This window comes from Fukomys damarensis, unplaced genomic scaffold (assembly GCF_012274545.1).
Source record: "Fukomys damarensis isolate Sample0158 unplaced genomic scaffold, DMR_v1.0_HiC HiC_scaffold_18, whole genome shotgun sequence".
In the NCBI taxonomy this organism is placed as follows: domain Eukaryota; kingdom Metazoa; phylum Chordata; class Mammalia; order Rodentia; family Bathyergidae; genus Fukomys; species Fukomys damarensis.
The window spans coordinates 42,883,465-42,905,705 of NW_022900930.1; the positions used below are offsets into that span (position 1 = coordinate 42,883,465).

The 22,241-nt window shown below is 40.7% G+C and overlaps 1 protein-coding gene across 2 annotated transcripts in view; it reads left to right on the plus strand.

The window, feature by feature from the left end:
• The window catches only part of Xpo7 (exportin 7), a 38,807-nt gene that overhangs the window by 7,276 nt on the left and 9,290 nt on the right, over positions 1–22,241 (plus strand). For both annotated transcript variants that reach the window (XM_019207635.1, XM_019207638.1), the window contains exons 6-21: positions 1,258–1,362; positions 3,006–3,171; positions 3,788–3,861; positions 5,477–5,596; positions 7,057–7,203; positions 8,006–8,178; positions 9,859–10,052; positions 10,472–10,577; positions 12,995–13,130; positions 13,626–13,699; positions 14,838–14,918; positions 15,658–15,721; positions 16,115–16,223; positions 17,261–17,367; positions 20,426–20,514; positions 21,096–21,203. In XM_019207635.1, coding sequence (XP_019063180.1) covers positions 1,258–1,362; positions 3,006–3,171; positions 3,788–3,861; positions 5,477–5,596; positions 7,057–7,203; positions 8,006–8,178; positions 9,859–10,052; positions 10,472–10,577; positions 12,995–13,130; positions 13,626–13,699; positions 14,838–14,918; positions 15,658–15,721; positions 16,115–16,223; positions 17,261–17,367; positions 20,426–20,514; positions 21,096–21,203 — 1,853 coding nt within the window. The remainder of the gene's footprint in view (positions 1–1,257; positions 1,363–3,005; positions 3,172–3,787; positions 3,862–5,476; positions 5,597–7,056; positions 7,204–8,005; positions 8,179–9,858; positions 10,053–10,471; positions 10,578–12,994; positions 13,131–13,625; positions 13,700–14,837; positions 14,919–15,657; positions 15,722–16,114; positions 16,224–17,260; positions 17,368–20,425; positions 20,515–21,095; positions 21,204–22,241) is intronic.

The window sequence follows — 22,241 nt, forward strand, 5'->3', positions numbered from 1 at the left end:
TATATGATATATGATACAGCAGTTTATTATCTAAGGCATCATGACAGTGATACTAAAGTTAGAACTGGTTGGACCTCTGAATAACTAATTTTTCATCATTTTTCGGTGGACAGATTCAAATGCTACTTCTTTGTATTTGAACTTAGAAATAAAGTCAAGGAAGAGTTGGTCTGTCAGCAGTCTTGCTGAGTTACTCTTTACTATGGAAAAACAAAATGAGCTCACTCTGGGATGTACTGATCAGTAAATAGAAGAGATTTAAATTTTCAAAAAGTTGATAAACTAAAAATACCCTAGAAAATCTTAAAATTCTTTTATCCACTTTTTGTGTGCCTATTATGTATTTTACATGTAGAAGGCATACCAAAGAAGTAAAAGATTTTGTCTTTTCTTACAAAAAAACTTAGCTGAAAAGATTAGAACAGAGGAATAAGTGAGAAATCAATAAAACTGTCTAAATTAAGTTCTCACTTCATGATGTATAAACCATGTTGAAGCAGGTAGAGAATGAAGAGACCTTTGCAGGCTATTGTTACTATTTCGTCGTCGTCGTCGTCTTTCTACTTCCTCCCCCTCCCCCTTCTTCTCCCTTCTCTTCTTCTTCCTCCTCCTTCCTCCTTCCTTCTGCTTCCTTCTCCTTTTTTTTGTTTTTGTTTTTTTTAATACCAGGGGTCAAACTCAGGACCTTGCACTGTGGAACAGGCACAGTGCAACTGAGCTAAATCCCTGGCCTCAAGACTCTTGTTATTTTAAGTTCATGGCTGTTAGTGTCTGTTTTGGAAATTTTGCAGTAATTTCTATCCTGAGTGGTTTTTCTCTTTTCTTTTTTTCTTTTTTCTTTTTTTTTTAACCAAAATTCAATCTTTGTAACTGTTTTTGAGACTAAACCACAATATGACATGCAGTAATTATTAGCAATGTCTGCCAACTGTTTCTGAGTTTTGCCTTCTCAAGTACAGAGGAAAATAAAAATGTGCAGTAGAAAAATGCATCCCTCCTTTTGTTTTTCCTTCATAAGTTCAAGAGAAATGAGATCCTGGTTAGCTACCAGCTGCTTACTGTCCTCTTTGCATCTTCTCACTAGATAATGACTTAATAATAATTTAAGCTTTAATAATGTATTTGTATTCATGTTTCTCTTAATTTGGAAATACTTCTGGTTTATCTGAAGTCCCCATGAAAAACTATGAATGCAATTATTTACTTATTTTGCAATTAATTCTAAAACTTGCATTGGTCTGTTCTTTTTCTACACAGGCAGACACCACCCATCCTTTAACCAAGCATAGAAAAATAGCTTCTTCTTTCCGAGATTCATCACTATTTGATATCTTCACGCTTTCCTGCAATTTACTAAAACAGGTATGACTGTGGGATGGTCTGTGCTCCTTAATTTATTTCCAAAGGCTGAAAATGCATGGGAATCTGCTAGAGGTCAGCAGCTAACAGAGCCATGACAGTTTATGCATCTCTTCGTTATTTCTCACATACATCTACAGGTATAGAAAAAAACTAGCCAAACTGACCACTGAAATTTGAGAGAGGATTGTGATGTCCTTATTCAAAACTCTTCTTTTAGGTAAAGAACAATAAGTGAATACTTACTGCTGCTATCTGAAAGGAAATCTAGTTTACCACAGAATTAGAAATTTCACTGTTTTTTTATAACCACATAAAATCGTCTCTATATGTGGAATGAAACTCTGTTAGCTTTATGGTGTTTGGATCCTTAGTGCTCCAAAAGCAGGTTCAGACTACACTGTTATACAACTAGGTTGACTTCTCTGTCCCCTGCTGAGTTAAAGTCAGCAGATAAACAAGCAACATCTGTAAGGAACAGTAGATTTTGAATTTTTAACATCCATTTAGATTTAATAACCTGAAGGGCTAGACAGTACCACATAAGGAAATTACTTGTTTTAAAGTGGAGAGTTGGTTTTCATTTCATTAATTGGTAGAATTGAACTGAGAAAAAATGTTAACCTAAGAGTCCTACACATTTATAAGTGTTTGGATGCTTCGTCACTGTGGAGAGCTAAATGGGATTAGCCTCTAGCTTTTTGTTCATTGTTTTTGTTCTCATTTTCAAGTATTTCCCAAGTTTCATTTTAGAAGCAAATTTGGATTCTTTCTCTTGTCCCATTAATGATACTCCTCTCTTGCTCAGTTACTCAGTTTCTACTTCCAAATTCCCAAACAATCCTCGGGTTAGGCAAGCTGCAAGGGAAAGCTGTTGTACCTCCTGGAGGGAAAAGGCATTTGGGAAAACTGAGGCTTGAGTCCTCATTGATCCTGTCAGAAACAAATAAGTAGATAGCCAGTCACTGAGGTGCAGGTGGTGTAACCTTGTAATCTACAGTGACAGTAGCTCTGGAGTATGCAGACACACTGCAGGCAAATAACAGTTCTATTGTGGTATTATTTAAATTTTGGTGATTGTTGAAATGGTGCTGCTAAAAAGAAGGAAAGTGAGCAGGGCGGAGTGTAAAACTTCCACAGAACTCCTTCAGAGTTTTCAGTTCGTTCTTTCTGAAATTACAAGGACCTCCCATACACACCTCATGTGTCTTGTATTGCCTCAGCATTCCTCATGGCCACTGTATGTATAGCATGTAAAGAGTAAGTGTTAAAAGGGGAATTTCTTTTAAGTACCAGCTTCATGTTTTTATAGTAAGCATATGCTAATAGTGAAAATTAGAAGATACTTTCATAGCCTAGGTAGTTTCACAACATTATGGTTATAGAAGTACAGCATCTTTTGGGGGGAAGAAAACTATCATTTTGCTGTGGAGAAATACAGCCTTCCAGCCCAGGGATTTAGCTCAGTGGTTCTGCTGCCTACCTTACAAGTGCAAGGACCTGAGTTTGATGCCTGGTACCATAAATAAATGAATGAATGAAGTACAGCCTTCCTTTTCTGGCTTAACAGCCTGCTCATAAATCTAAGGATGCTGGGAAGAGAGGAGCAATTGTTGGGGGTTCACTGTGTGACAATTTTTTTCCAGGCTTCAGGAAAGAATCTGAACTTGAATGATGAAAGTCAGCATGGCTTGCTCATGCAACTGCTCAAACTCACCCACAACTGCCTGAACTTTGATTTCATTGGCACCTCCACTGACGAGTCCTCAGATGACCTCTGTACAGTGCAGATTCCCACCAGCTGGAGATCAGGTAACAGAATCCACACCACCTGAACCCATCTGCCACTCAGCTCTGTGGCAAGTCCACAGGATAATCCAGAAAACCCCCATGATCTCTTGTTTACTTTAAGAGAAAACTTAAAATTTTGATGTCTATTTTTCATAATGCAAGACGTTGTTGAAGGAATCTTGCAGATCCTATCGGCACGGGAGAATTCTTAATTACTGAATAATATTGGTTGTATACTTTACTCCTCGCATGAATCACCTGGTGACTTCTGATATGTATTTATTTAGGGTAATATCTGTCTTTAAGAACAGTATCAAACCCCCTGGCCCTAGAACAGTATCAAACAAAAGAACATGAATTTTGGTTTGTTTTTATGTTCCTAAGGATAAAAAGTTTAAATTCTTGATATGGGCAGAGGTATTTGGATTGCTTGAAGTTTCCTGAGAATCAAAAGAATGAATCTGTTTCTTAAAGGAGTGAAATTAATACTTAAATAAATAAGAAAACAAAAAGACCCTGCTAGTTTAACACAAAGGAGATAGGCCTTCTGTAAGGCAAATAAGCAGAAGGACAGTGCCAAAAGAATGCAAGTAACAATGTGCAGATACAATAACGTCTTTTGTCCTTTTCCCCCCAGCATTCTTAGATTCTTCAACTCTGCAGTTGTTTTTCGACCTGTATCATTCCATCCCTCCTTCATTTTCACCTCTGGTGAGTCAATTTCTAAAGCAAACCTATTTCTAAAAAATAGCAATGGGGAATGGGCCTTAAGTTTATTTTATTCTATAAAAATCATAGAGGTAAAATTTAGAAATAAAGGGCCTGGGATTGAGCTCGGGGGTTCCGGCACCTGCTTTGCAAGCCCAAGGACCCGAGTTCAATTCCTGGTACCAAAAAAAAAAAAATTTTTTTTTAGAAATACAAGAATTAAACATCTAGACTTGTGAGATTAAGTTTATAGGCTAAAGCTTCAGAAATAAAGTCTTTATTATTTTTAAATTGCTCCAAGCTAGGCATTGTGGCACACGTTTGTAATCCCAACACTTGGGAATCAGAGGCAGGAAGATCATTTCAAGTTTGAGACCAGCCTGAATTATAAAAAAAACTAAAAATCCTGTCAGCTGCCTACTTGCTACAGACAGTCAAGTTCTTTTTGTCCAGTCTTGAATCTGACTCTGTAATGTACCTCACATTGATTGCCACAAGCTGGAGTTTGGTGATTTTTATACTGTCGGAAAACTCCCCAGGCAAATGTTACATAGTGATAAATGGAAGCAGTAATTTGGCTACTTTTGTTGAAAGCTGTTAACAATGATGTATGTCTTTTGTTATTGTTGGGTTTTGTTGTTGTTTTTGTTTTGTTGTTTGTTTGTTTCTTGAGACAGGTCTCACTATGTAGTTCAGGCTGGCCCTGAACTTAACTATGTTTGCTGGGACTACAGACATTCACCACCATGCCCGGCTGTATTTCTCCTTTAAAACCATAATCGGCCTCTGTCTCAAAATCATTCAGGTTCCAAAATCCTTGTCCATTATTTAGATTGTTCCCTATAATACTGTTGTATACGAACTATACACAGAAAATGCCATGAAGTAGTGGGTGTTTTCCATGGTGTTTCTGCAGTGGACTGCTTTTCTGTTCTGTGATGCACAAGCCTGGGGCTGCCAGAGGGAGGACCTCGGGATAAGAAAAGGAAACACTGGGGAGAGTGGAAGCCAAAACCCAGGAAGGGCTCAACAGTAAGAGCTATGACTGTCCGATGATTAGCTCGGCCAGCCTGGCCCTTCCTTCTGGCCTCGCATCTCCTGCTGGTCCCTCCCAAAGGCCTAGGCCAGCCTGGAGATAGGGAGGGAGGGCCTAGGCTGTTGTTGACAGAGGTCAGCCTACCAGGAACAGAGCATGGAGGGAAAGGATCAAAATGGATTTGTAGGGGAGGGACAGGATATAAATATCTAGCAAGGTCTGATTAGCCAAAAGGCCTGTGTAAATCTAAAACTTTATTTACACTATAACTTGCTTGATATTTTCAAGCCTTAAATAGAAATCTATATATATAAATATATATAGATATATATTTTTAAGGCTATATATAGATATATATGCAAAACTCAAGCCATTGACATGATTGAAGACTAACATTTAAAGGAACTTTCCAAATTGATTGTAACCCTAGACAGTTACAGTGCAATTTAGATCTGATGCTCTTTCCTTTTATAAAGCTGCTTCAGATACTATACCCTGAAGAACATGGTAGGAAGGGACAAAGTATGGTGAACATTGCTGCACTGTCTTAATTAGTGTGCCTTTGTTATGCCCTGCTTTCAGGTATTATCCTGCTTAGTACAGATTGCCTCGGTTAGAAGATCCCTGTTTAACAATGCCGAGAGAGCCAAGTTTCTCTCTCATCTTGTAGATGGTGTTAAACGAATACTGGAAAATCCACAGGTAAGATTTTTGAGAATTTGTGCATGTATAGGGTTATATACATATAGGACAGCTTTAGGAGGTAGAATGAAATTCATATGCTGGGTGTGGTGGCGCATGCCTGTAATCCCAGCCCTCAGGAGGCTGAGGCAAGAGGATCACTGTGATTTCGAGACCAGTCTGGGCTACATAGTGAGTCCCAGGTCAGTCTCAACTACATAGTGAGACTGTGTCTCAAAAAAACCAAAAAAAAAGAAAGAAAGAAAGAAATTCATACCCAGACCTGACTTAGCAGAGATTCCAGAAAACAGTTTAGTCTTGCTGTTCAGAAAATTTATGTGAATCTATATGTAGGAAAATTCTGAGAGAATGTGCCCAAGAGGAGAGTGTATCCTGTAGTTTCAGAACTGCAGGAGCTGTGCAAAGGGATCGCTTTGATACAGGGAAGTAAGATGGAGCTAGTCATCTTTCACCAAGAAACTAAGAATCTGAAGTTTGGTCTTTGTCTTTGTTTACATTTTTTAAATGTATGTATATTGTTAAGATATGGGGCTGCTTTTAGATGGGGAGATAGTTGTCTTTTTTATAATAGCAGTTTATTTTTAAATATACTCCGTTCCATTCTTATCTTTAAATATTCCTCTGTTCACTCAACAAATTGTGTCAGACCCTGACCATGTCCTGGGGTTACAGTAGTGATCAAAGTCTGTGCCCTTTTATGCTGATAGAGCAAGATATTTATAAGGAAATATAATACAGGGCTGGGTATTTAGCTGAGCAACACCATACTGCCTCATAAGCACAAGGTCCTGAGTTCGATCCCTGGTCTCCCCGCCCCAAATCTATAATACTTTCTATAATTGCTTAATGAAATATATAAACACACTAACAGGGATAAATTTAATATAGTTAATGGTATAAATATATGAAATGATTATATTACTTTACCATTGTAGTAAACTATAGTGTTTGCTTAGTAACCAGTTAGATGTGAAAATATTTTATTAGATTTCTTTTGGTTGGGGGAAGCAAAGAAATTAGTCATGTCTTAGATGGTGCCCACTTCTACCATTAATGAGTTTTACAACCTTCACCTAGTCATGTGGTCCCTCTGGCTTCCTTATCAAATCCAGCCAATTGAGGTTAATAATCCCATCTTATAGATGATTATTCTGAATGGATGAGATAGTAAATATAACCATTGCTTTTAAAAGTGAAAAACAGGGGTGGGGATTTAGCTCAGCAGTTCAGTGGCCTGCCTTGCAAGTGCAAGGACCTGAGTTCAATCCCCGGTACCAAAAAAAAAACTAAAAGTGAAAAACATTATAACTAAACATGTTACGGTGGTATCATTCCAAATCATCATTTAACCCAAGAGTTTAGAAATAGATTGCCCTTCCTGTCCCATCCTAAATACATGTCATTGTTGAAGTATGGTGAAACACATTTTGTGTTTTATTTTCCTCCTGTGCTGTTACCAGAGTTTATCAGACCCCAACAATTACCATGAGTTTTGCAGACTACTGGCCCGATTGAAGAGTAACTACCAACTGGGAGAGTTGGTTAAGGTGGAGAACTACCCTGAGGTCATCCGCTTGATAGCCAACTTCACAGTGACCAGCCTACAGGTTTGTCTCTGGTTGCTTTTGTCCTTCTTTTTAAACATTAGGATCTCTTTTGTTGCTCAGGGGTTTTAACCTCGTAAGAACATTCTTCCCTCCATCCACCTTGACAAAGGTGACTTTAGACATCACATACCCCACAGTTGCTGCTGGCAGCCTGCAGTCTGTTCATTTAAATCTACAGAAGTGCAAGCAGGGGGCTGCGGGTGACGCACAGTGGTAGAGCGTTTGCCTAGCTTGCATCAGGCCCTGGATTCAGTCTTCAATACTACCAAAGAAAGAAGGTGCAGAGGCTGTGATTAGAAAACCAAGTAAGAATTACAAGAGTAATATTTAAATTTAAGGCAGAAAGAATTTCCTCATAACCTCTCTGAAAAAGACAAACTAGAACAGAGAGCTAGGCAGAGAAGTAAAAAGAAAGCTAGTACCGTGGCTTTCTTAGTCACATGACACAGGACATTGGGTCTCAAACTGTATGGCTTGCATCAGAATCATCTGGGAGCCCAATGAAGAATATAGGTACTTGTATCTCACCCCAGGTTTCCAGTTCACCAGGCCCAGGGTGGGGCCTTGGCATCTCTAGTTCTAACAAGTTCTCCTGGTGGTTCTCATGTATGCTGGTATCTGAAAATCACTTACAGCTTTCTGTTTTGTCTGGCTAACATGGCTAATATGGAACTCCTCATTAGATGCTTAATTTCTGAAATACTAATAAACACTTTGCCCATGATAGCTTAGCATCTTTTTTTTTTAAATCTGTATTTCTGTGTACAGAAATGAAGAAAGTGCCTTCTGTTCTTGTCTTTAGCACTGGGAGTTTGCTCCAAATAGTGTGCACTATCTCCTGAGCCTGTGGCAGCGGCTGGCAGCCTCTGTGCCATATGTCAAAGCCACAGAACCCCACATGCTGGAAACATATACTCCTGAGGTCACCAAAGCCTACATCACATCCCGATTGGAATCTGTGCATATCATACTGAGGTAAGGAAACCTGGACTGCCTCCCTCATTTTCTCACTGGCAGCATGGTGTTGGTCTTACTAGAGATCAGACACCCAGTTAGCAAGGGGAATCTTGACATGAGGCCCATGTCAAGGCTGACACTAACACTGTTCATGGTTATTTTTCCTCGTCAGCAGAGTGTTATATGAAAGCAAAAGTCTGAAAAAATAGTCATTCTCTTTAGAATCCTACTCATGTCCCCATTTTTCGCCATCGGTAATAATGTCTGAATACAAAAGCACATCAGGTTTGTCCTTGCCACTGGTTTTCTACAAATGTAAGAAACTTTCATAGGATGTTTGTGGGTGATAGTAGGTTATGGTGCTTACTGTGAACAGAAATAATTACATGAGTAAAATTATACAATTTAGTTTTCAACTCTGATTTCAAAGTTTACTAGAAGACATGAGAATTCTAGGCAGCTGATCCCTGATTGCATTATACTCACACAGGGTTCCTGTCAACCTTGACTATTAATTGGGCCAGAAACCAAAAGTTTTTTTAAAAAAAAGTCAGGCACTTTCAAAAATAACTTGTATAGGGCCAGGGATGTAGCACAGTGGCACTGTGCCTGCCTGGCAAGCACAACATCCTAAGCTTGAACCCTGGTACAAGAAAAAAAATAATAATGACTTCTATAAAATGAAGTTGTCCTTGTTAAGGGATCTTTCTTGTATATTTTTTTCACTGGCTATTTCTCAAAGGAATTTACTTAGGTTCTGAGAGCCTAAGCCTTTTCAAATTCTGATTCTTAATTTGCCCAGAATCAAAACCTGAGTATTCATGAAATTCACTGTAAAGCATTGTCCCATTCAGCTAGTTTCTGGAAGGAGTTAAGTGGGGAGTAATGAAGTATTTGTAGGTCCCAGGCCCATAGCTGGGTACTCTTGAGCAAGTTTCTCTATTTCCTTATTTGTGAAATAAAGTTAATAATAGGCCTGTCCAGAAAGTTCTTATGAGGATTAAATTAACACAGCCTGGCACTGTGTGTAGCAAGCACATGGTAACTCACATGGAATTCAGCTGCTAGCTTGGTGCTGCTCCTGCTGCTGCTACTGCTGTTGTCAAATATGGTGGAACAATAGAGAGCTCACCATAGGACACGGTGTTAGAATGCAGGAGCCAGTATAGAAGGCAAGACCTGCTACAGAACCATAATCCCTCACCTGCAATTGTGAAATCCAAGAAAGTGTGGAATTAAATTTTCTCTTCAGTTTCTTACCAAAATTCACTTGGTGTCAAAACTTTATATGAGCTGATATTAGATCGCTTATAGACATGATTTTAAAATTCCTACTCAGTGTGACTATAATATTCATACATTTGGTATAATAGTCAACAACAAGCGAAAAGCAAAAATCCAAGTGCTCAAATTGTCGAGAAGCATAGGACCACCAGGTTCATGGCAGACAAATAGTAAGGGTAGGGATTCAGATAGTAAGATTGATGCCAACAAGCAAAATATACCTATGGAAGACTGATGCTAAGGTAAAGATATCTGCCTTACAACTTTCTAAATATCCTTCCTCAAAAAAGGAGAGTTTTGGGATGGGGGCCTGTATGATTAGAAATGATGGTTAAATGAAGAAGAGATCTGCTACATCAAAGAAATCACCTGGCATAGTTCAAGAGAGCTTCCTTCCTTTTTCCCTTGGGATAGAGATGGCTTAGAAGACCCCCTGGAGGATACAGGTCTGGTCCAGCAGCAGTTGGACCAGCTGTCCACCATTGGGCGTTGCGAGTATGAGAAGACCTGTGCACTCCTTGTGCAGTTGTTTGACCAGTCGGCCCAGTCCTACCAGGAGCTGCTGCAGAGTGCCAGCGCCAGCCCAATGGACATCGCAGTACAGGAGGGTGAGTGGTGTGCCGAGAGCTCTAGACCTATGAGAAGGAGCTCCTGGAACCCTTCGCGCCTTGCCACCCCACTTTCCTACCTATCCCCTAGAAGGATCTGTTCGGACTCAGGTCCATATACAGAAGAGTATTTATGAAAGAATAAATGCCAGGGGACTAGGAAAGTTAACTGGAGTAAGACTTACTGTGGGTGTGTTTAACTCTAAGGGAGTTCTGCACTCTAAAAATAATGGCTGTACCTGATCCAGGAGCAGGCTATCTGATGAACATCCCCATGGTATCACTCTTACCAGAGCAGAGTAATAGCCACCTTCAGAAAGAAAAGTAAGACTTCCTGGCTTTACCAGACTGTTATGATAATGGAAACTCAGAGTGAGGAGTGTGGTCAAGAAATGACAGCCCTGTTCCTCCTGCTGCAGGGCGGCTGACCTGGCTGGTGTACATCATTGGAGCCGTGATCGGTGGGCGGGTTTCCTTTGCCAGCACTGATGAGCAGGATGCTATGGATGGCGAGCTTGTCTGTCGGTAAGTGCACCCCATAGAAGCCTTCTATCCTGCTCTTCTAACCACTCTCCTGCTCCTTCAACTGCAAGCTTTTTAAAAGTACAGTAATGGGCCAGGGATTTATCTAGGCGCTGTACCTGCCTCTCAAGCACAAAAGTTTTGAGTTTGATCCCCGCTACCAAGAAAAAAAAAAGTACAGGAAGGTCTCTGCCTATGAGCCTTACATGTTAGTAGCCAGGTGTGGTGGCACACACCTGTAATCCCAGCACTTGGGAGGCTGAGGCAGGAGGATTGCTGTGTGTGCAAGACCAGCCTGGGCTACATAGTGAGGTCCAGGTCAGTCTCAACTACATAGTGAGACCCTGTCTCAAAAAACATGTTAGCAGTGATTCAGCCAAGAAATGGTGGATACAGAATTGGGAAAATTCACATAGGAAGTAACTGTTAGTTCTGCTTTAAGAACACTATCTCAGAGTTAATGGAATGTGGGCTGCTTTTGCCGTGCCGACACAGTCTAAAAGGAAACTATGGTTGCTTAACTGTCCCCAGACATGGAATTTTGGCATTTACGCAGCCTTGCAAATCTCTTAGCCATATATCTCTCCACCTATGGAATGAAGTTACTTTGTATCTTTGTAATTCTCATCTTATTAAAAACCTTAAAGTGAAGCCGGACATGGCGGCGCACGCCTGTAATCCCAGCACTCGGGAGGCCGAGGCAAGAGGATCTCTGTGAGTTCGAGACCAGCCTGAGCTACATAATGAGTTCCAGGTCAGTCTCACCTACATAAGTGAGACCCTGTCTCAAGACAACCAAAAAAAAACCTTTAAGTGAGCTTTAAAATTTTTTGGAGGGGTTAGTTTTTTTGAGACAGAGTCTCAGTTCGTAGCCCAGACAGGCCTCAAACTCACAGTGATCCTCCTTCAGCCTCCCAAGTGCTGGGATTATAGGCATGCGCCACCATGTCCGGCTGAGCTTTAAAACTTAATGCAGAATTTTCTAAGCTGAAAAACATTGGAACATAATTAGTGATTTCAAAAAATTTACCTAACAAATAAAAGGCAAGATTGTTTAACACCTAGATGTAGAGGCTCCAAAACATTGTGACCTCAGAAGTACTTTACCCTCTTAAAAAGTATTGACCTCAAAGAATGTTTTTAGAAATATTTAATAATTTTAAAACAAGCCCATTACATGCTAAAGTAAATGAATTTTTATGAAGAATAACTGTATTTTCCAAAATTAATGAGAATAGAATTGTTTTGCATTTTTATAAATCTCTTCATCTCTTGCCATGGTAGAAGTCAGCTGGATTCTGCATTTAGTCTGTGGTGATATAAAATGCCCCATAGCCTCTAGGAAACACACTGTGCCCTCATATGAGAGAGAGTGCAAGTGAAAAGGGCAAAAATAATTTAGGGTTGTTAGGAAAATGATTTTGCAGAGAACTACTAAAGTTTCAGACGTTCTCTCAAGGGATAAACACATTTAACCTGGTGCTTTAGACTTCATTGGTCTGCAGATATCTCTGTAATTCTCATTCTAAAAATCCCCTTTGCCAAGAGTGACACCCACCTGTAATCCAAGCACTCGGAAGGCTGAAGCAAGAGTGTTGCCACAAGTTTGAGGCCAGTGTAGGCCACATGATAAGTTCAGTGCCAGCCTGAACTGCATAGCAAGAATATCTAGGGGAAAAAAATCCATTTGTCTCTTTCCACCCCACTTTTGTTTTTCAGATGCCTATCTGATACTTTTCTGATTCTGGCACGATACGTGTCATGATATAAATTTAGTTTAGACAGTATCTTATAGGCTGGACTGAGTCTCATTCACTCTGGATATGTGACAAAGAGTGACCTCTTCTCACATTATCAAAATATCAAATGACTCACTTAAAACAACATCATTCTTACTCATTAAGTGTTCACTAATGTGTTTTCTACCATGTTTTGATTGGTGTTGGGGGGGTACAGGGAAAAGGAATGAAGTTATGGGTAGTCTATCTGCAGTGTTTCCTGCCTGTGAACATAATCCTTCATGGGTCTCCATTCCTTCATGCCTCGGAGAAAAAAAATATTGAGAATCACTTTTCTAGTCCAAGCTCCCTCTTTGGTATAGATGAACTGAAGTGCAAAAAAAATTACCCAGTATATCATAAAAGTTTCAAGAAAGACCATTTCCCTCCCATCAGTGTTTTTCCAGTATTCCTAAACTCATTATGAATTCTGTCTCAGTGCACAAATATGTAGCCATTCATGTCTTGGTTGTGGTCCCTGTGGCACAGGAATGGGGATTTTTATTCTCTCTCCAGAGCAGAGAATGCTGTTCAGCTAAGATGAGTAAGGGGAGGGTGCATGGTTGACTCAGTCGCGGTAGCTTGGATTGTCTAGAGTGACCAGGGTACACTGCTGTCAAATCACTGCTCCTCTTCCTCTAGGGTGCTCCAGCTCATGAACCTAACGGACTCCCGCCTAGCTCAGGCAGGTAACGAGAAGCTTGAATTGGCCATGCTGAGCTTCTTTGAACAGTTTCGTAAGATCTACATTGGGGACCAGGTGCAGAAATCCTCGAAGGTAACAGACTCATAATCCGCCCCACTTAGTTCTCATTTCTTGCGTGTGGAAACAGGGAAACAATTAATACCAGTTGAGAGACAGGCTCCAGATTTTAGGTATTGGGATAGTCCAAATGTTTTCTCTAAGTCTGTAGAATTCTGGGAGACTTATCAAAGAGTCGAGTTCCTTTTTCTACTACTCCATATGCTTAAGAAATGGCCAGTCAAAACATCTGTTTGTTCTCCCCCAAATTGGCAGTTGCTAGTCTCTAAACATGAATTAATGTTCAGAACAGCAGAAGATTTTGGCAGAGTTTTTGTGATTTCAGGATTGAAGGGCACCAGAAAGAATTCACTTCTCAGAAACTGGCCCATCCCTTCAGCAAGTGTGCCTCAGGATTGTTGTCCATTTTCTTGGCACATCTTACCCCTGTGTGCGGAAAAACAGTCTGAGGATGTGATTGTTCTAATCCATAGTTACTGGTTGCTTTCTCTTCCTTTAATGTTATACCAGCTGTACCGTCGACTCTCAGAAGTTCTGGGCTTGAATGATGAGACCATGGTCCTAAGCGTTTTCATAGGAAAAATGTAAGTGTTTCAGCTTGCCATCAGCAAGAGGCCCTTGCAGTCCTGTTGCAACCGTAAAATGTGATCTTGGCATTGTGCTGCCACTGCCTGGGTATTCCAGCATTGATCGTTTGCGTCAGAAAATTGTGCATTTGAGTGTGTGACAAGCTGTGCTTAGAGATATGGCCCGGCCCCAGAGCATTCCAGGCTTGTACAGAATCTCACAGAATCTCCTCTTTAGCCTCTAGAATCACAGGTGAAGCCATGTCATGGCATTAGCAAAATGGAACTTCCTCCCCAGTAATTGGTGCTCAGCATCTCAGCCAGTCGCCGAGCTGCCCAGAATGCCCAGAGTAGGCATTTGCTTTCTGGTGCTGATTTCCATGGTTATGACCCCAGGGAAGCCCTCTTTCAGGTGGGCTTACTCTTCTCAGGAAGCATCACACCCTCTGAAAGTCTTGAGTCTGCAAAATCTAGTGTTGTTACTTGATCTGTCTACAAAGTTGGCAGTCCTGATTGGCCCTTTGTTTGTTTTCGTTTTGTTTTTTGGGGGGGTTACATTTTTCCCTTTTTATTAGCTCAATTTATCTGTGCACACACTAAGAGCCAAAGTGTATTACCCGGGGCTGTGTGCAAAGTGACATTTTGACCCCTTTCAACTCTCCTAGCCATAAACACTCATATCCACGAGCTGGTTAATAATTTAAGATGAAAAAAGCAAAGGGGGTCTAAAGGACTCTGCCAGCCAAGTATCCAGAAGCAAGGGCTACTAGAATTCTGCAGCTGACGGTGGATGGTGCAGGTGCAGAATTGCAGACGTCTGCATGTATCACTGCCGCAGAAATCTCTTGCCCTTGCTGCAGAAATCAGCCCTGGAGTGCCCCAGAATTCCAAGGGCCTGGGTATGGGCCAGTGTAGCTTTGGAACCAAGTAGTGAAGATTATCTGAAGGATAATTTTTCTAGTCAACCAAATGTAAGTACGGAGATTTTATACCCATTTTTTTTTTTTTTTTTTTTTTGTGGTCGTGATGTCTGTGAATTGGTGATGCAGATGTGTGGTGACTTTTGATGGATGATTTTCTTCTTCTCCCAGTCCTCAAGAAAACCAGGCAAGTCAAAAGTGTCTCTTGCTTTTTTTTTTTTCTTTTTGTCCTCCAGCATCACCAACTTGAAGTATTGGGGCCGCTGTGAACCAATCACCTCCAAGACACTACAGCTTCTCAATGACCTCTCCATTGGATATCCTTTTCTAAGCTAGCTCCTGTGCACAGCAGAAAGTGGTGTGTAGTACCAGCTGCTGACACCTGTTTAGCTGGCGTATCTTCCATTTTCCTGGGAGTCTAAGACAGTACCCACACCAACTCCAGAACCACCAAAATGAACCAACACACCACCACACATTTTTCCCTGCCTAGTGCTGAAGCCCAGAAATACCCAGGGGACCTAGCCCACCGGTACCCATGCTCTGTGACTGAGGTTGCAGCATTCTTTGTGCAAACAGAGTCCTTGAGCTGATTGGTGGAAAGGGCCTGATGCCAAGCTTTGTGACAGAAGTAGCTGTGCTGCCTCTTGACTTGGGTACATCTGCCGAAGCCTTTCACAAGCTGGGGTCTTCAAGAGCAGTAAAACCTGGAAAAAACGCAGCAGTTTTGTTCTCAGTTCAGTTCTCCCAAAAAATTGTATGTGGCTAGTGCTGTTCTGCATAGTGGGTGCCACAGGTAGGGCTCTAAGGCCAAGGAAAATTACTCTAGGGCAGTCATGATTCTTTGGAGAACTCCTGGGTTTTTTCTTTTCCTAAAAATCAGTTAACTTTGCTTAGAAGAGAACCCGTTTTTTCTTATTTGGCAATGGTACAATGAAGTAGTTGAGGAAAAAACGGTATTTGAGTAAATTGTACTTAATCCTCAAGTGTTTCCATCTGCCTGAAAGAGTCTTGGTTTGCTTCATACTTTCCTTGACCTTCTCCCTTCGTCTTCACGTACAGTAGTGTAAGGAAGCTAGTGAAGCTTAGTGCGGTACAGTTCATGCTGAACAATCACACGGTGAGTGATTTCAGCTTCTTCCTGTCCTCTCTCCAGCCACCCACACATGCTTCTCAGCACATAACTATGTTAACACTGAGGCCCTGGGTGCTGCTGCTGCAGACTGCAGTCCCTGACTGCTGTCACACTGCCAGATTATACTTACTCTCATCAGAGATGCCCTTGGCTTCAAGATGACTTCAATTGTGTTGGAGTCACCTACTACTGTTCATACTTGAGATACATTGGCAGTAGGTAACAACCACAGTAATAAATAAAAATACCCTCAGATCCTTAAAGAATGATTGTAGAGCCATTAGCTTGAAAGAGCTCAGTAATTCTCAAATTACTGTCTTGCATTCTGCCTCTGACCCATGTTTTTACCTTTTTAACTTGTTTTCTTTTTTTTAATAGAGCGAGCACTTTTCATTTTTGGGTATTAACAATCAGTCCAACCTGACAGACATGCGGTGTCGGACTACCTTCTACACAGCACTTGGGCGTCTCCTCATGGTGGATTTAGGTACTGCAATATATGTAGAGGCTCCTAAAGTAATCTGGCACTGTTCTAAATTTTTATTTGAGAACAGAGAACCAGATGTGGGGGAAATCTCTGTTGTTTCAACAGTAACAAAAACATCTGAGATAACAGTCAGAGTTTACCAAGAACACATCATTGCCATCATGGTCTCTAACTGGAAGAGAGTAACAGTGTGCTCTCAAAAGTTTTCATCTGATAAACGTGGCTTTAAAATTCTCTTTGTCCCTGGGCACAGTAGCACGTGAGTGTTGTCCCAGCTGCTAAGGGAGGCTGAGCTGGGAGGATTAGAAGTTCAAGGCCAGCCCGGGCAACTTAGACCCTTAAATTTAAAAGACCTGTACTATTTTAATATGTGACATTTCTTATCTATAAAATAAGGAACTGTGAATTGAGACTCTGCCTGTGTTCTTGCTTGCCTGTACCTCCCCCACACTGAGGTGTAGACCCACTTGGGAGTCAGCAGAGGTTTCTCGCATGTGTGAGCAGAAGGGTTCTGGTACTGGTGGTGATGATAGTAGTTTTGCACCAACTAATAATTGAAGCCCAGTGATATTCTAATTTCAAACTTTGAATTTAATCCTCCTAAAAAATATTACAAAACCTCCTAAGTTTATGAAAGATTACTAAGAGAAGTGTGAGGAAAGCCTTCACACGTGCCTCTTTCACGTTTGAGTTTCAGCTAGTTCTCACACATCAACCTCTGTCAGCTGACTTTAGTTCTCACTGCAGGCATCAGTCAACAAGTTGAGTAGCACCTTATACACAGCCGAATCTCTGATACTGTGCTCAGCCTCAAAACCTTAGGACAAACCTGCACTAGACAATTTCTGTCATTTGTTAGTTTAAATTTTGGTTTCTATGTATACATTTTATTCTAAATGACTAAGGCCTGTTGAAATAGTAGAGAACGCCGTGAATTATCCTGGGGCTTGCTTATCCTTCATGCCATGTACTTCTCAAGCACACACAGCTTGCCCTTCTTGGTAGCAGAGTCACACCCAGGGCTGTTTCCATTGCAGGAGAGGATGAAGATCAGTATGAGCAGTTCATGCTGCCGCTCACAGCAGCATTTGAGGCTGTGGCTCAGATGTTTAGCACTAACACTTTCAACGAGCAAGAGGCAAAGGTGAGTCCTTCACCCACCAGTGACCAGCTTCTGGTTGGGGCCAGTCCCTCCCTAATGGGAAAAAACAGTGCTGCTATGCTGCAGAAAACAATGCTGGCCATACTTCAGCTCTTGCATTGCTTTTTACTTATTTCTTGGGCTCTTGGGATTCTCAAGTTAACCAGCAGAGGACCAGGGATGTAGCTCAGTGGCACCATACCTGCCTGGCAAGTGCAAGGTTCTGAGTTCTTTCCCCAGTACTGGAGGGGAAAAAAGAGCCAGCAGAGCTATATAAAGCCTAGCGTTTTTAATCTGTGTTTTTAAATGTGTTATCATAGTTATTTGTAGATTTCTTACTGCCTTTTTAATCGCTGCTGTACCTTTCTGTCCCCTTTTCATTTTTAATACTGCGTATTAGTGCTTTCATTGTTTTTCTAGATCAACCCTGCCAGAGTTAACTTGTTAACTTTTCAGACCTTCCTCTCTCCCAATATAAATCATTTAAAACTGTAAATGCCTCTAAGCATATTACTCCACAAGTATTTTTTTTAATTGTAAAAAAATACAAAGTTTACCATCCTGTTTTACACGTACAGTTTAGTAGTGTTGATATGGTGGTGAAACAGAGCTTCAGATTGCACAAGTTTTAATATGTAACATTTCATTATCATTTGGTTCCATGTAATTTCTTGTTCCCATTAAGATTTTTTCTTTGGATTTGTTTTGTTGGGTTTTAGGTTTTTTTTGTGTGTGTGGTTTGTTTGTTTGTTTGTTTTTGTTTTTTTTGTAGTTGAGATTGACCTGGAACTCATTATGTAGTCCAGGCTGGTCTCAAACTCACAGCAATCCTCCTGCCTCAGCCTCCCGAGTGCTGGGATTACAGGCGTGCACCACCACGCCCGGCTTTCTTTGGATTTCTATATGTAATCTTAAATTACTTTTAGTTTTTCCATTTCTGCCTCTCAAAATTATTGTTCTTGATTGTTATTTTCCTCATTTTTTCACTTTACACACACCGGGCCTCCTGACCAGATATTCCCCGATCAGCAGGGACCAGGATATCAGTACTGGGTATGCCTTTGCAGTGTTCACAAGGGCACCAAGGCAATCTGTAGAGCTGGCAAATAGCTGGGAATTTGCCAGAAAAATGGCCAGGCTTTATCTAACATTCTGAAGTTCTCCTTTTAATTGTCAGGATAATCAAGAGAACACCACTTCATCCAGCACCTTCCTCAGATGGGTACCATTCAAACCAAGAAAGGTTAATGTGGAACAAACATACCAGTAAATTAGGCTGTGGTATCAACCAGTATCAAGAATTTAGCTGAGGGATATCATTGAATTTTAGCCCCTCCCCCCATGTTAATCCCTTACAAAGCAAATGACACAATTTAAGAACCTTCAGGATGAGGCTGTAGCTCAGTGTTAGAGCTCTTGCCTAGCATACACAAGACCCCAGGTTTCTTCTCAGCACTGGTAGGTGTGGGGGGGCAGCCTCACCATGGACCGGAGTGGTCACCCACATCTTTGTTGTGTTCCGTGTAATCAGTCTTTTAGATTATGTCTTAGACTGGAAAATTGAGCTTGTGGTATCAGCACAAGAGTAGATCTGTTTGCTTAAAACAGGCTTTTCACATGTGTAGTGTTTTTTTGTTTTGTTTTTTGAGACCAGGGACTGAACGTAGGTCCTTGTGCTTGTGAGGTAAGCAGTGGGACCACTGAGCTAAATCCTCAGCCCTGTAGTGATTATTATTAATGACCACTACAGTTTAAAATTAGTCTTATTAAAGGCCAGGGATGGAGCTCAGTGGTGCTGCACTTGCCTGGCAAGCACAACGTCCTGAGTTCAATTCCTGGTACCAAAAAAAAAAAAATACAGTCTTATTGCTGTTCTGGACCCCCAGTCAAAAGTATTATTGAGAAGAGAGTATAAGATTTGGAGTCTTGATGTGTGCTGTAAGTTCTCATCCAAGCCCCTTGGCATCTAACAGCACAACTACGGGATTTGGTCTCTAAGCCTCTGTTTTCCTGTAAAAGCAAAGTACAGTACTTTACTACTCCAAGGTTCAACTTAACAGTCTTATTTCCAGTCCCCCAGCCAAAGGGAAGATACTGTGTAGACTTCCCCTTGTTTCCTCCTGATAATGGCCTGCATTTGAGTTCCCTCGGGATACAGACCTTTTGAAAGGCTCTTCTGGGCCAGGGATTTAGTTCAGTGGCTCCACATCTGCCTGGCAGTTGCAAGGTCCCAAGTTCAATCCCTGGTACCAAAAAAAAAAGATGGCTCTTCTGCCCTTTTTTTAACCCCCTATACCATTTGAATGTTTGGGGTGTTCTGTTCTTATTTGATTTTTACTTTTCTACTTAAATACAATTTAGTACTTATTAGACTTTTTGCTGTAAGCTATGATCCATCCTGTTTTCTTAATCTAGGTTGCATATCCCTTATCTGAAATGTTTGGGCCAGAGCATTTCAGATTTTAGAATTTCTTTTGGAATTTGGAATATCTAATTACATATAAATGAGGTATTTTAGGGATCAGGCCCAAATATAAACACAGAATTCATTTATGTTTCATATGTATCTTATACACATAACCAAAGGATTTATCTTATATCGTATTTTTAAGATTTTATACATGAAACAAAGCCCGTGGTGTCGAATTTTTCACTTGTGGCAGCATTGTTTTGTTTTGGTACTAGAGATCGAACATGGGTCCTTGTGCTTGCAAGGCAGGCAGTGGAACCACTTAGCTAAATCCCTCGCCCTGTGGCATCATTTTTGAGTCAACGCTCAAAAAGTTTCAGATTTTGGAGCATTTCACATTTCACATTTTATTATAATAGAGGCTCAATCTGAATAACAAGCTTCCAGAACAAATTTGTTAGTTTATGTGCTGCTGAAGTGAGCACTCCAGAACTAATTTTTAAGTAAAAAGATCGTATTCTAGCATGGAAGAGTGGGCAAGAAATATTTGTTGAATGGGAAGAAATAATTTGGTTACAGAAGTGTAAAGTCCCTACCAGATGGTTATGGATTGGTTTTTCCTCTATTAACTATTTTTGCCTTCTACTACAGCGAACTCTAGTTGGCCTAGTGAGAGACCTGAGAGGGATAGCTTTCGCCTTCAATGCCAAGACCAGCTTCATGATGCTGTTTGAATGGATGTATCCTAACTCAAATTAGGAATACACTTCCCCAGCCTTAACTGTGACTGGTGATGGAGTCACTGGAAGGCGGAGGAGGGAGGGCAGGAGGTGTGGCAAGGCAAGAAGATGAAGAGTTATCCAGAAAGTCTGCCATACCTTTCTTTTGGATTCCAATCAATTTAAAAAAAAAACTGTTGGAATTAAGTATAATAACTGACTTCATGGCATTGAACAGATCATTTCAAATCTGTTTAAGGAAAGAAGATGGCTACAAGTTGGAGTGCTTCTGTTTTTCCAGCAGTTACAGAAAGGGAGTATCACTTAGCTTACAGTAGTAAAGGGTTAATAACAATGTGAAATGCATTGTCCTACTGAAGAAAGGCCACTGTGCACATTAAAATGTGTTATTAGATACCTGTTAGAGGTTAAAGGATATGCAGTCACTGTAGCATCTTCTAGATAGAAAGACTCCATGGTCAGCAACCAAGAAACAGGAAATAGAGAAACTATAATTTGAGTTTGTGCTTGGCTAGGACTAATTATTTTAAATTCTATATTTTTCTGGATTCAAAAATTCTTCCTTAGCTTGCCATTTACAGATACCCATCCTACATGCCAATTCTCCAGCGAGCAATTGAGCTCTGGTACCATGATCCAGCCTGCACCACACCTGTGCTCAAGCTGATGGCTGAACTGGTTCATAACAGGTGAGCAGAAGGATGCCATCCCAAGAGTATAGCTGCCCTTACCTGAGAAAGCCCCAAGAGAATGTGCTTTATCTATCGTTTGAGCAGATTGTGGGAGATAAGGAGATGCACTGCTGTCAAATTTGGACACCTCACAGGGTTTGTTTGTTTGTATGTAGGACAGGTATCCCCAACCACACAATGCCGTATCTGATGCAGAAAACAGACTCCTAGGTGTTCTGTTCTTATTAGAAGTTTGACAACCAAGATTCTGACTCCTTGGTACAGATATAAAAATATGTGGCAGGGGTGCTCTGTCTGGCACAATTCAGAGTAGAGATATTTGAGAAGAAAATGGAATGTTTTAAAATAATCTTTATTAAGAAAAGTTTGCCTGGTGTGTTGGTACCCACCTGCAGTCAGGAGACAAACAAGAGGGAGGATCACCATAATTTCCAGACCAGCCTGGGCTACATAGTGAGTTCAAGACCAGCCTGAACTACAAAGTGAAAGTGTGTCTCAAAACAAAAAAAAGTTTTTTTATCAGGCAAATTGAAACTATCAGTATCAATAAGTCAGTAAGAGGACTGGGGATTTAGCTTAGTAGCATCGTGCCTGCCTTGCAAGTGCAAGGATCTGAGTTCAGTCCCCAGTACAAAAAAAAAAGTCATTAAGATTTACTTTTAAAAAGTGAGAAAAATTTCTTAAGACACCAAATTTTAGATATGTCCAACTCAAAATATAACTAAAGAGCAAAATAAAAGAGATGGCAGGAAACAGGAGGAAGACTCTCGAAAAGGGGATGGCGAGTAAGCATGATTAAAGCAGTATGTGTACATACCAATTCCCCAGAATTCATGTAATTATATATCACAAATACACACCACCAATAAAAACGAAAAAGTCAGCATCTTAGCTTTGCTAGAATTTCAAGTGTGTGCATCTGTCTCTCATGGGACTGTGACAGAATTAATTTTTGAACCTGCCTCTGTGTGGGGGGTGAGAAGTGCTCAGGGAGGCCATGACCTTGAATGAGGTTTACATTCAAGAGTTACTCAT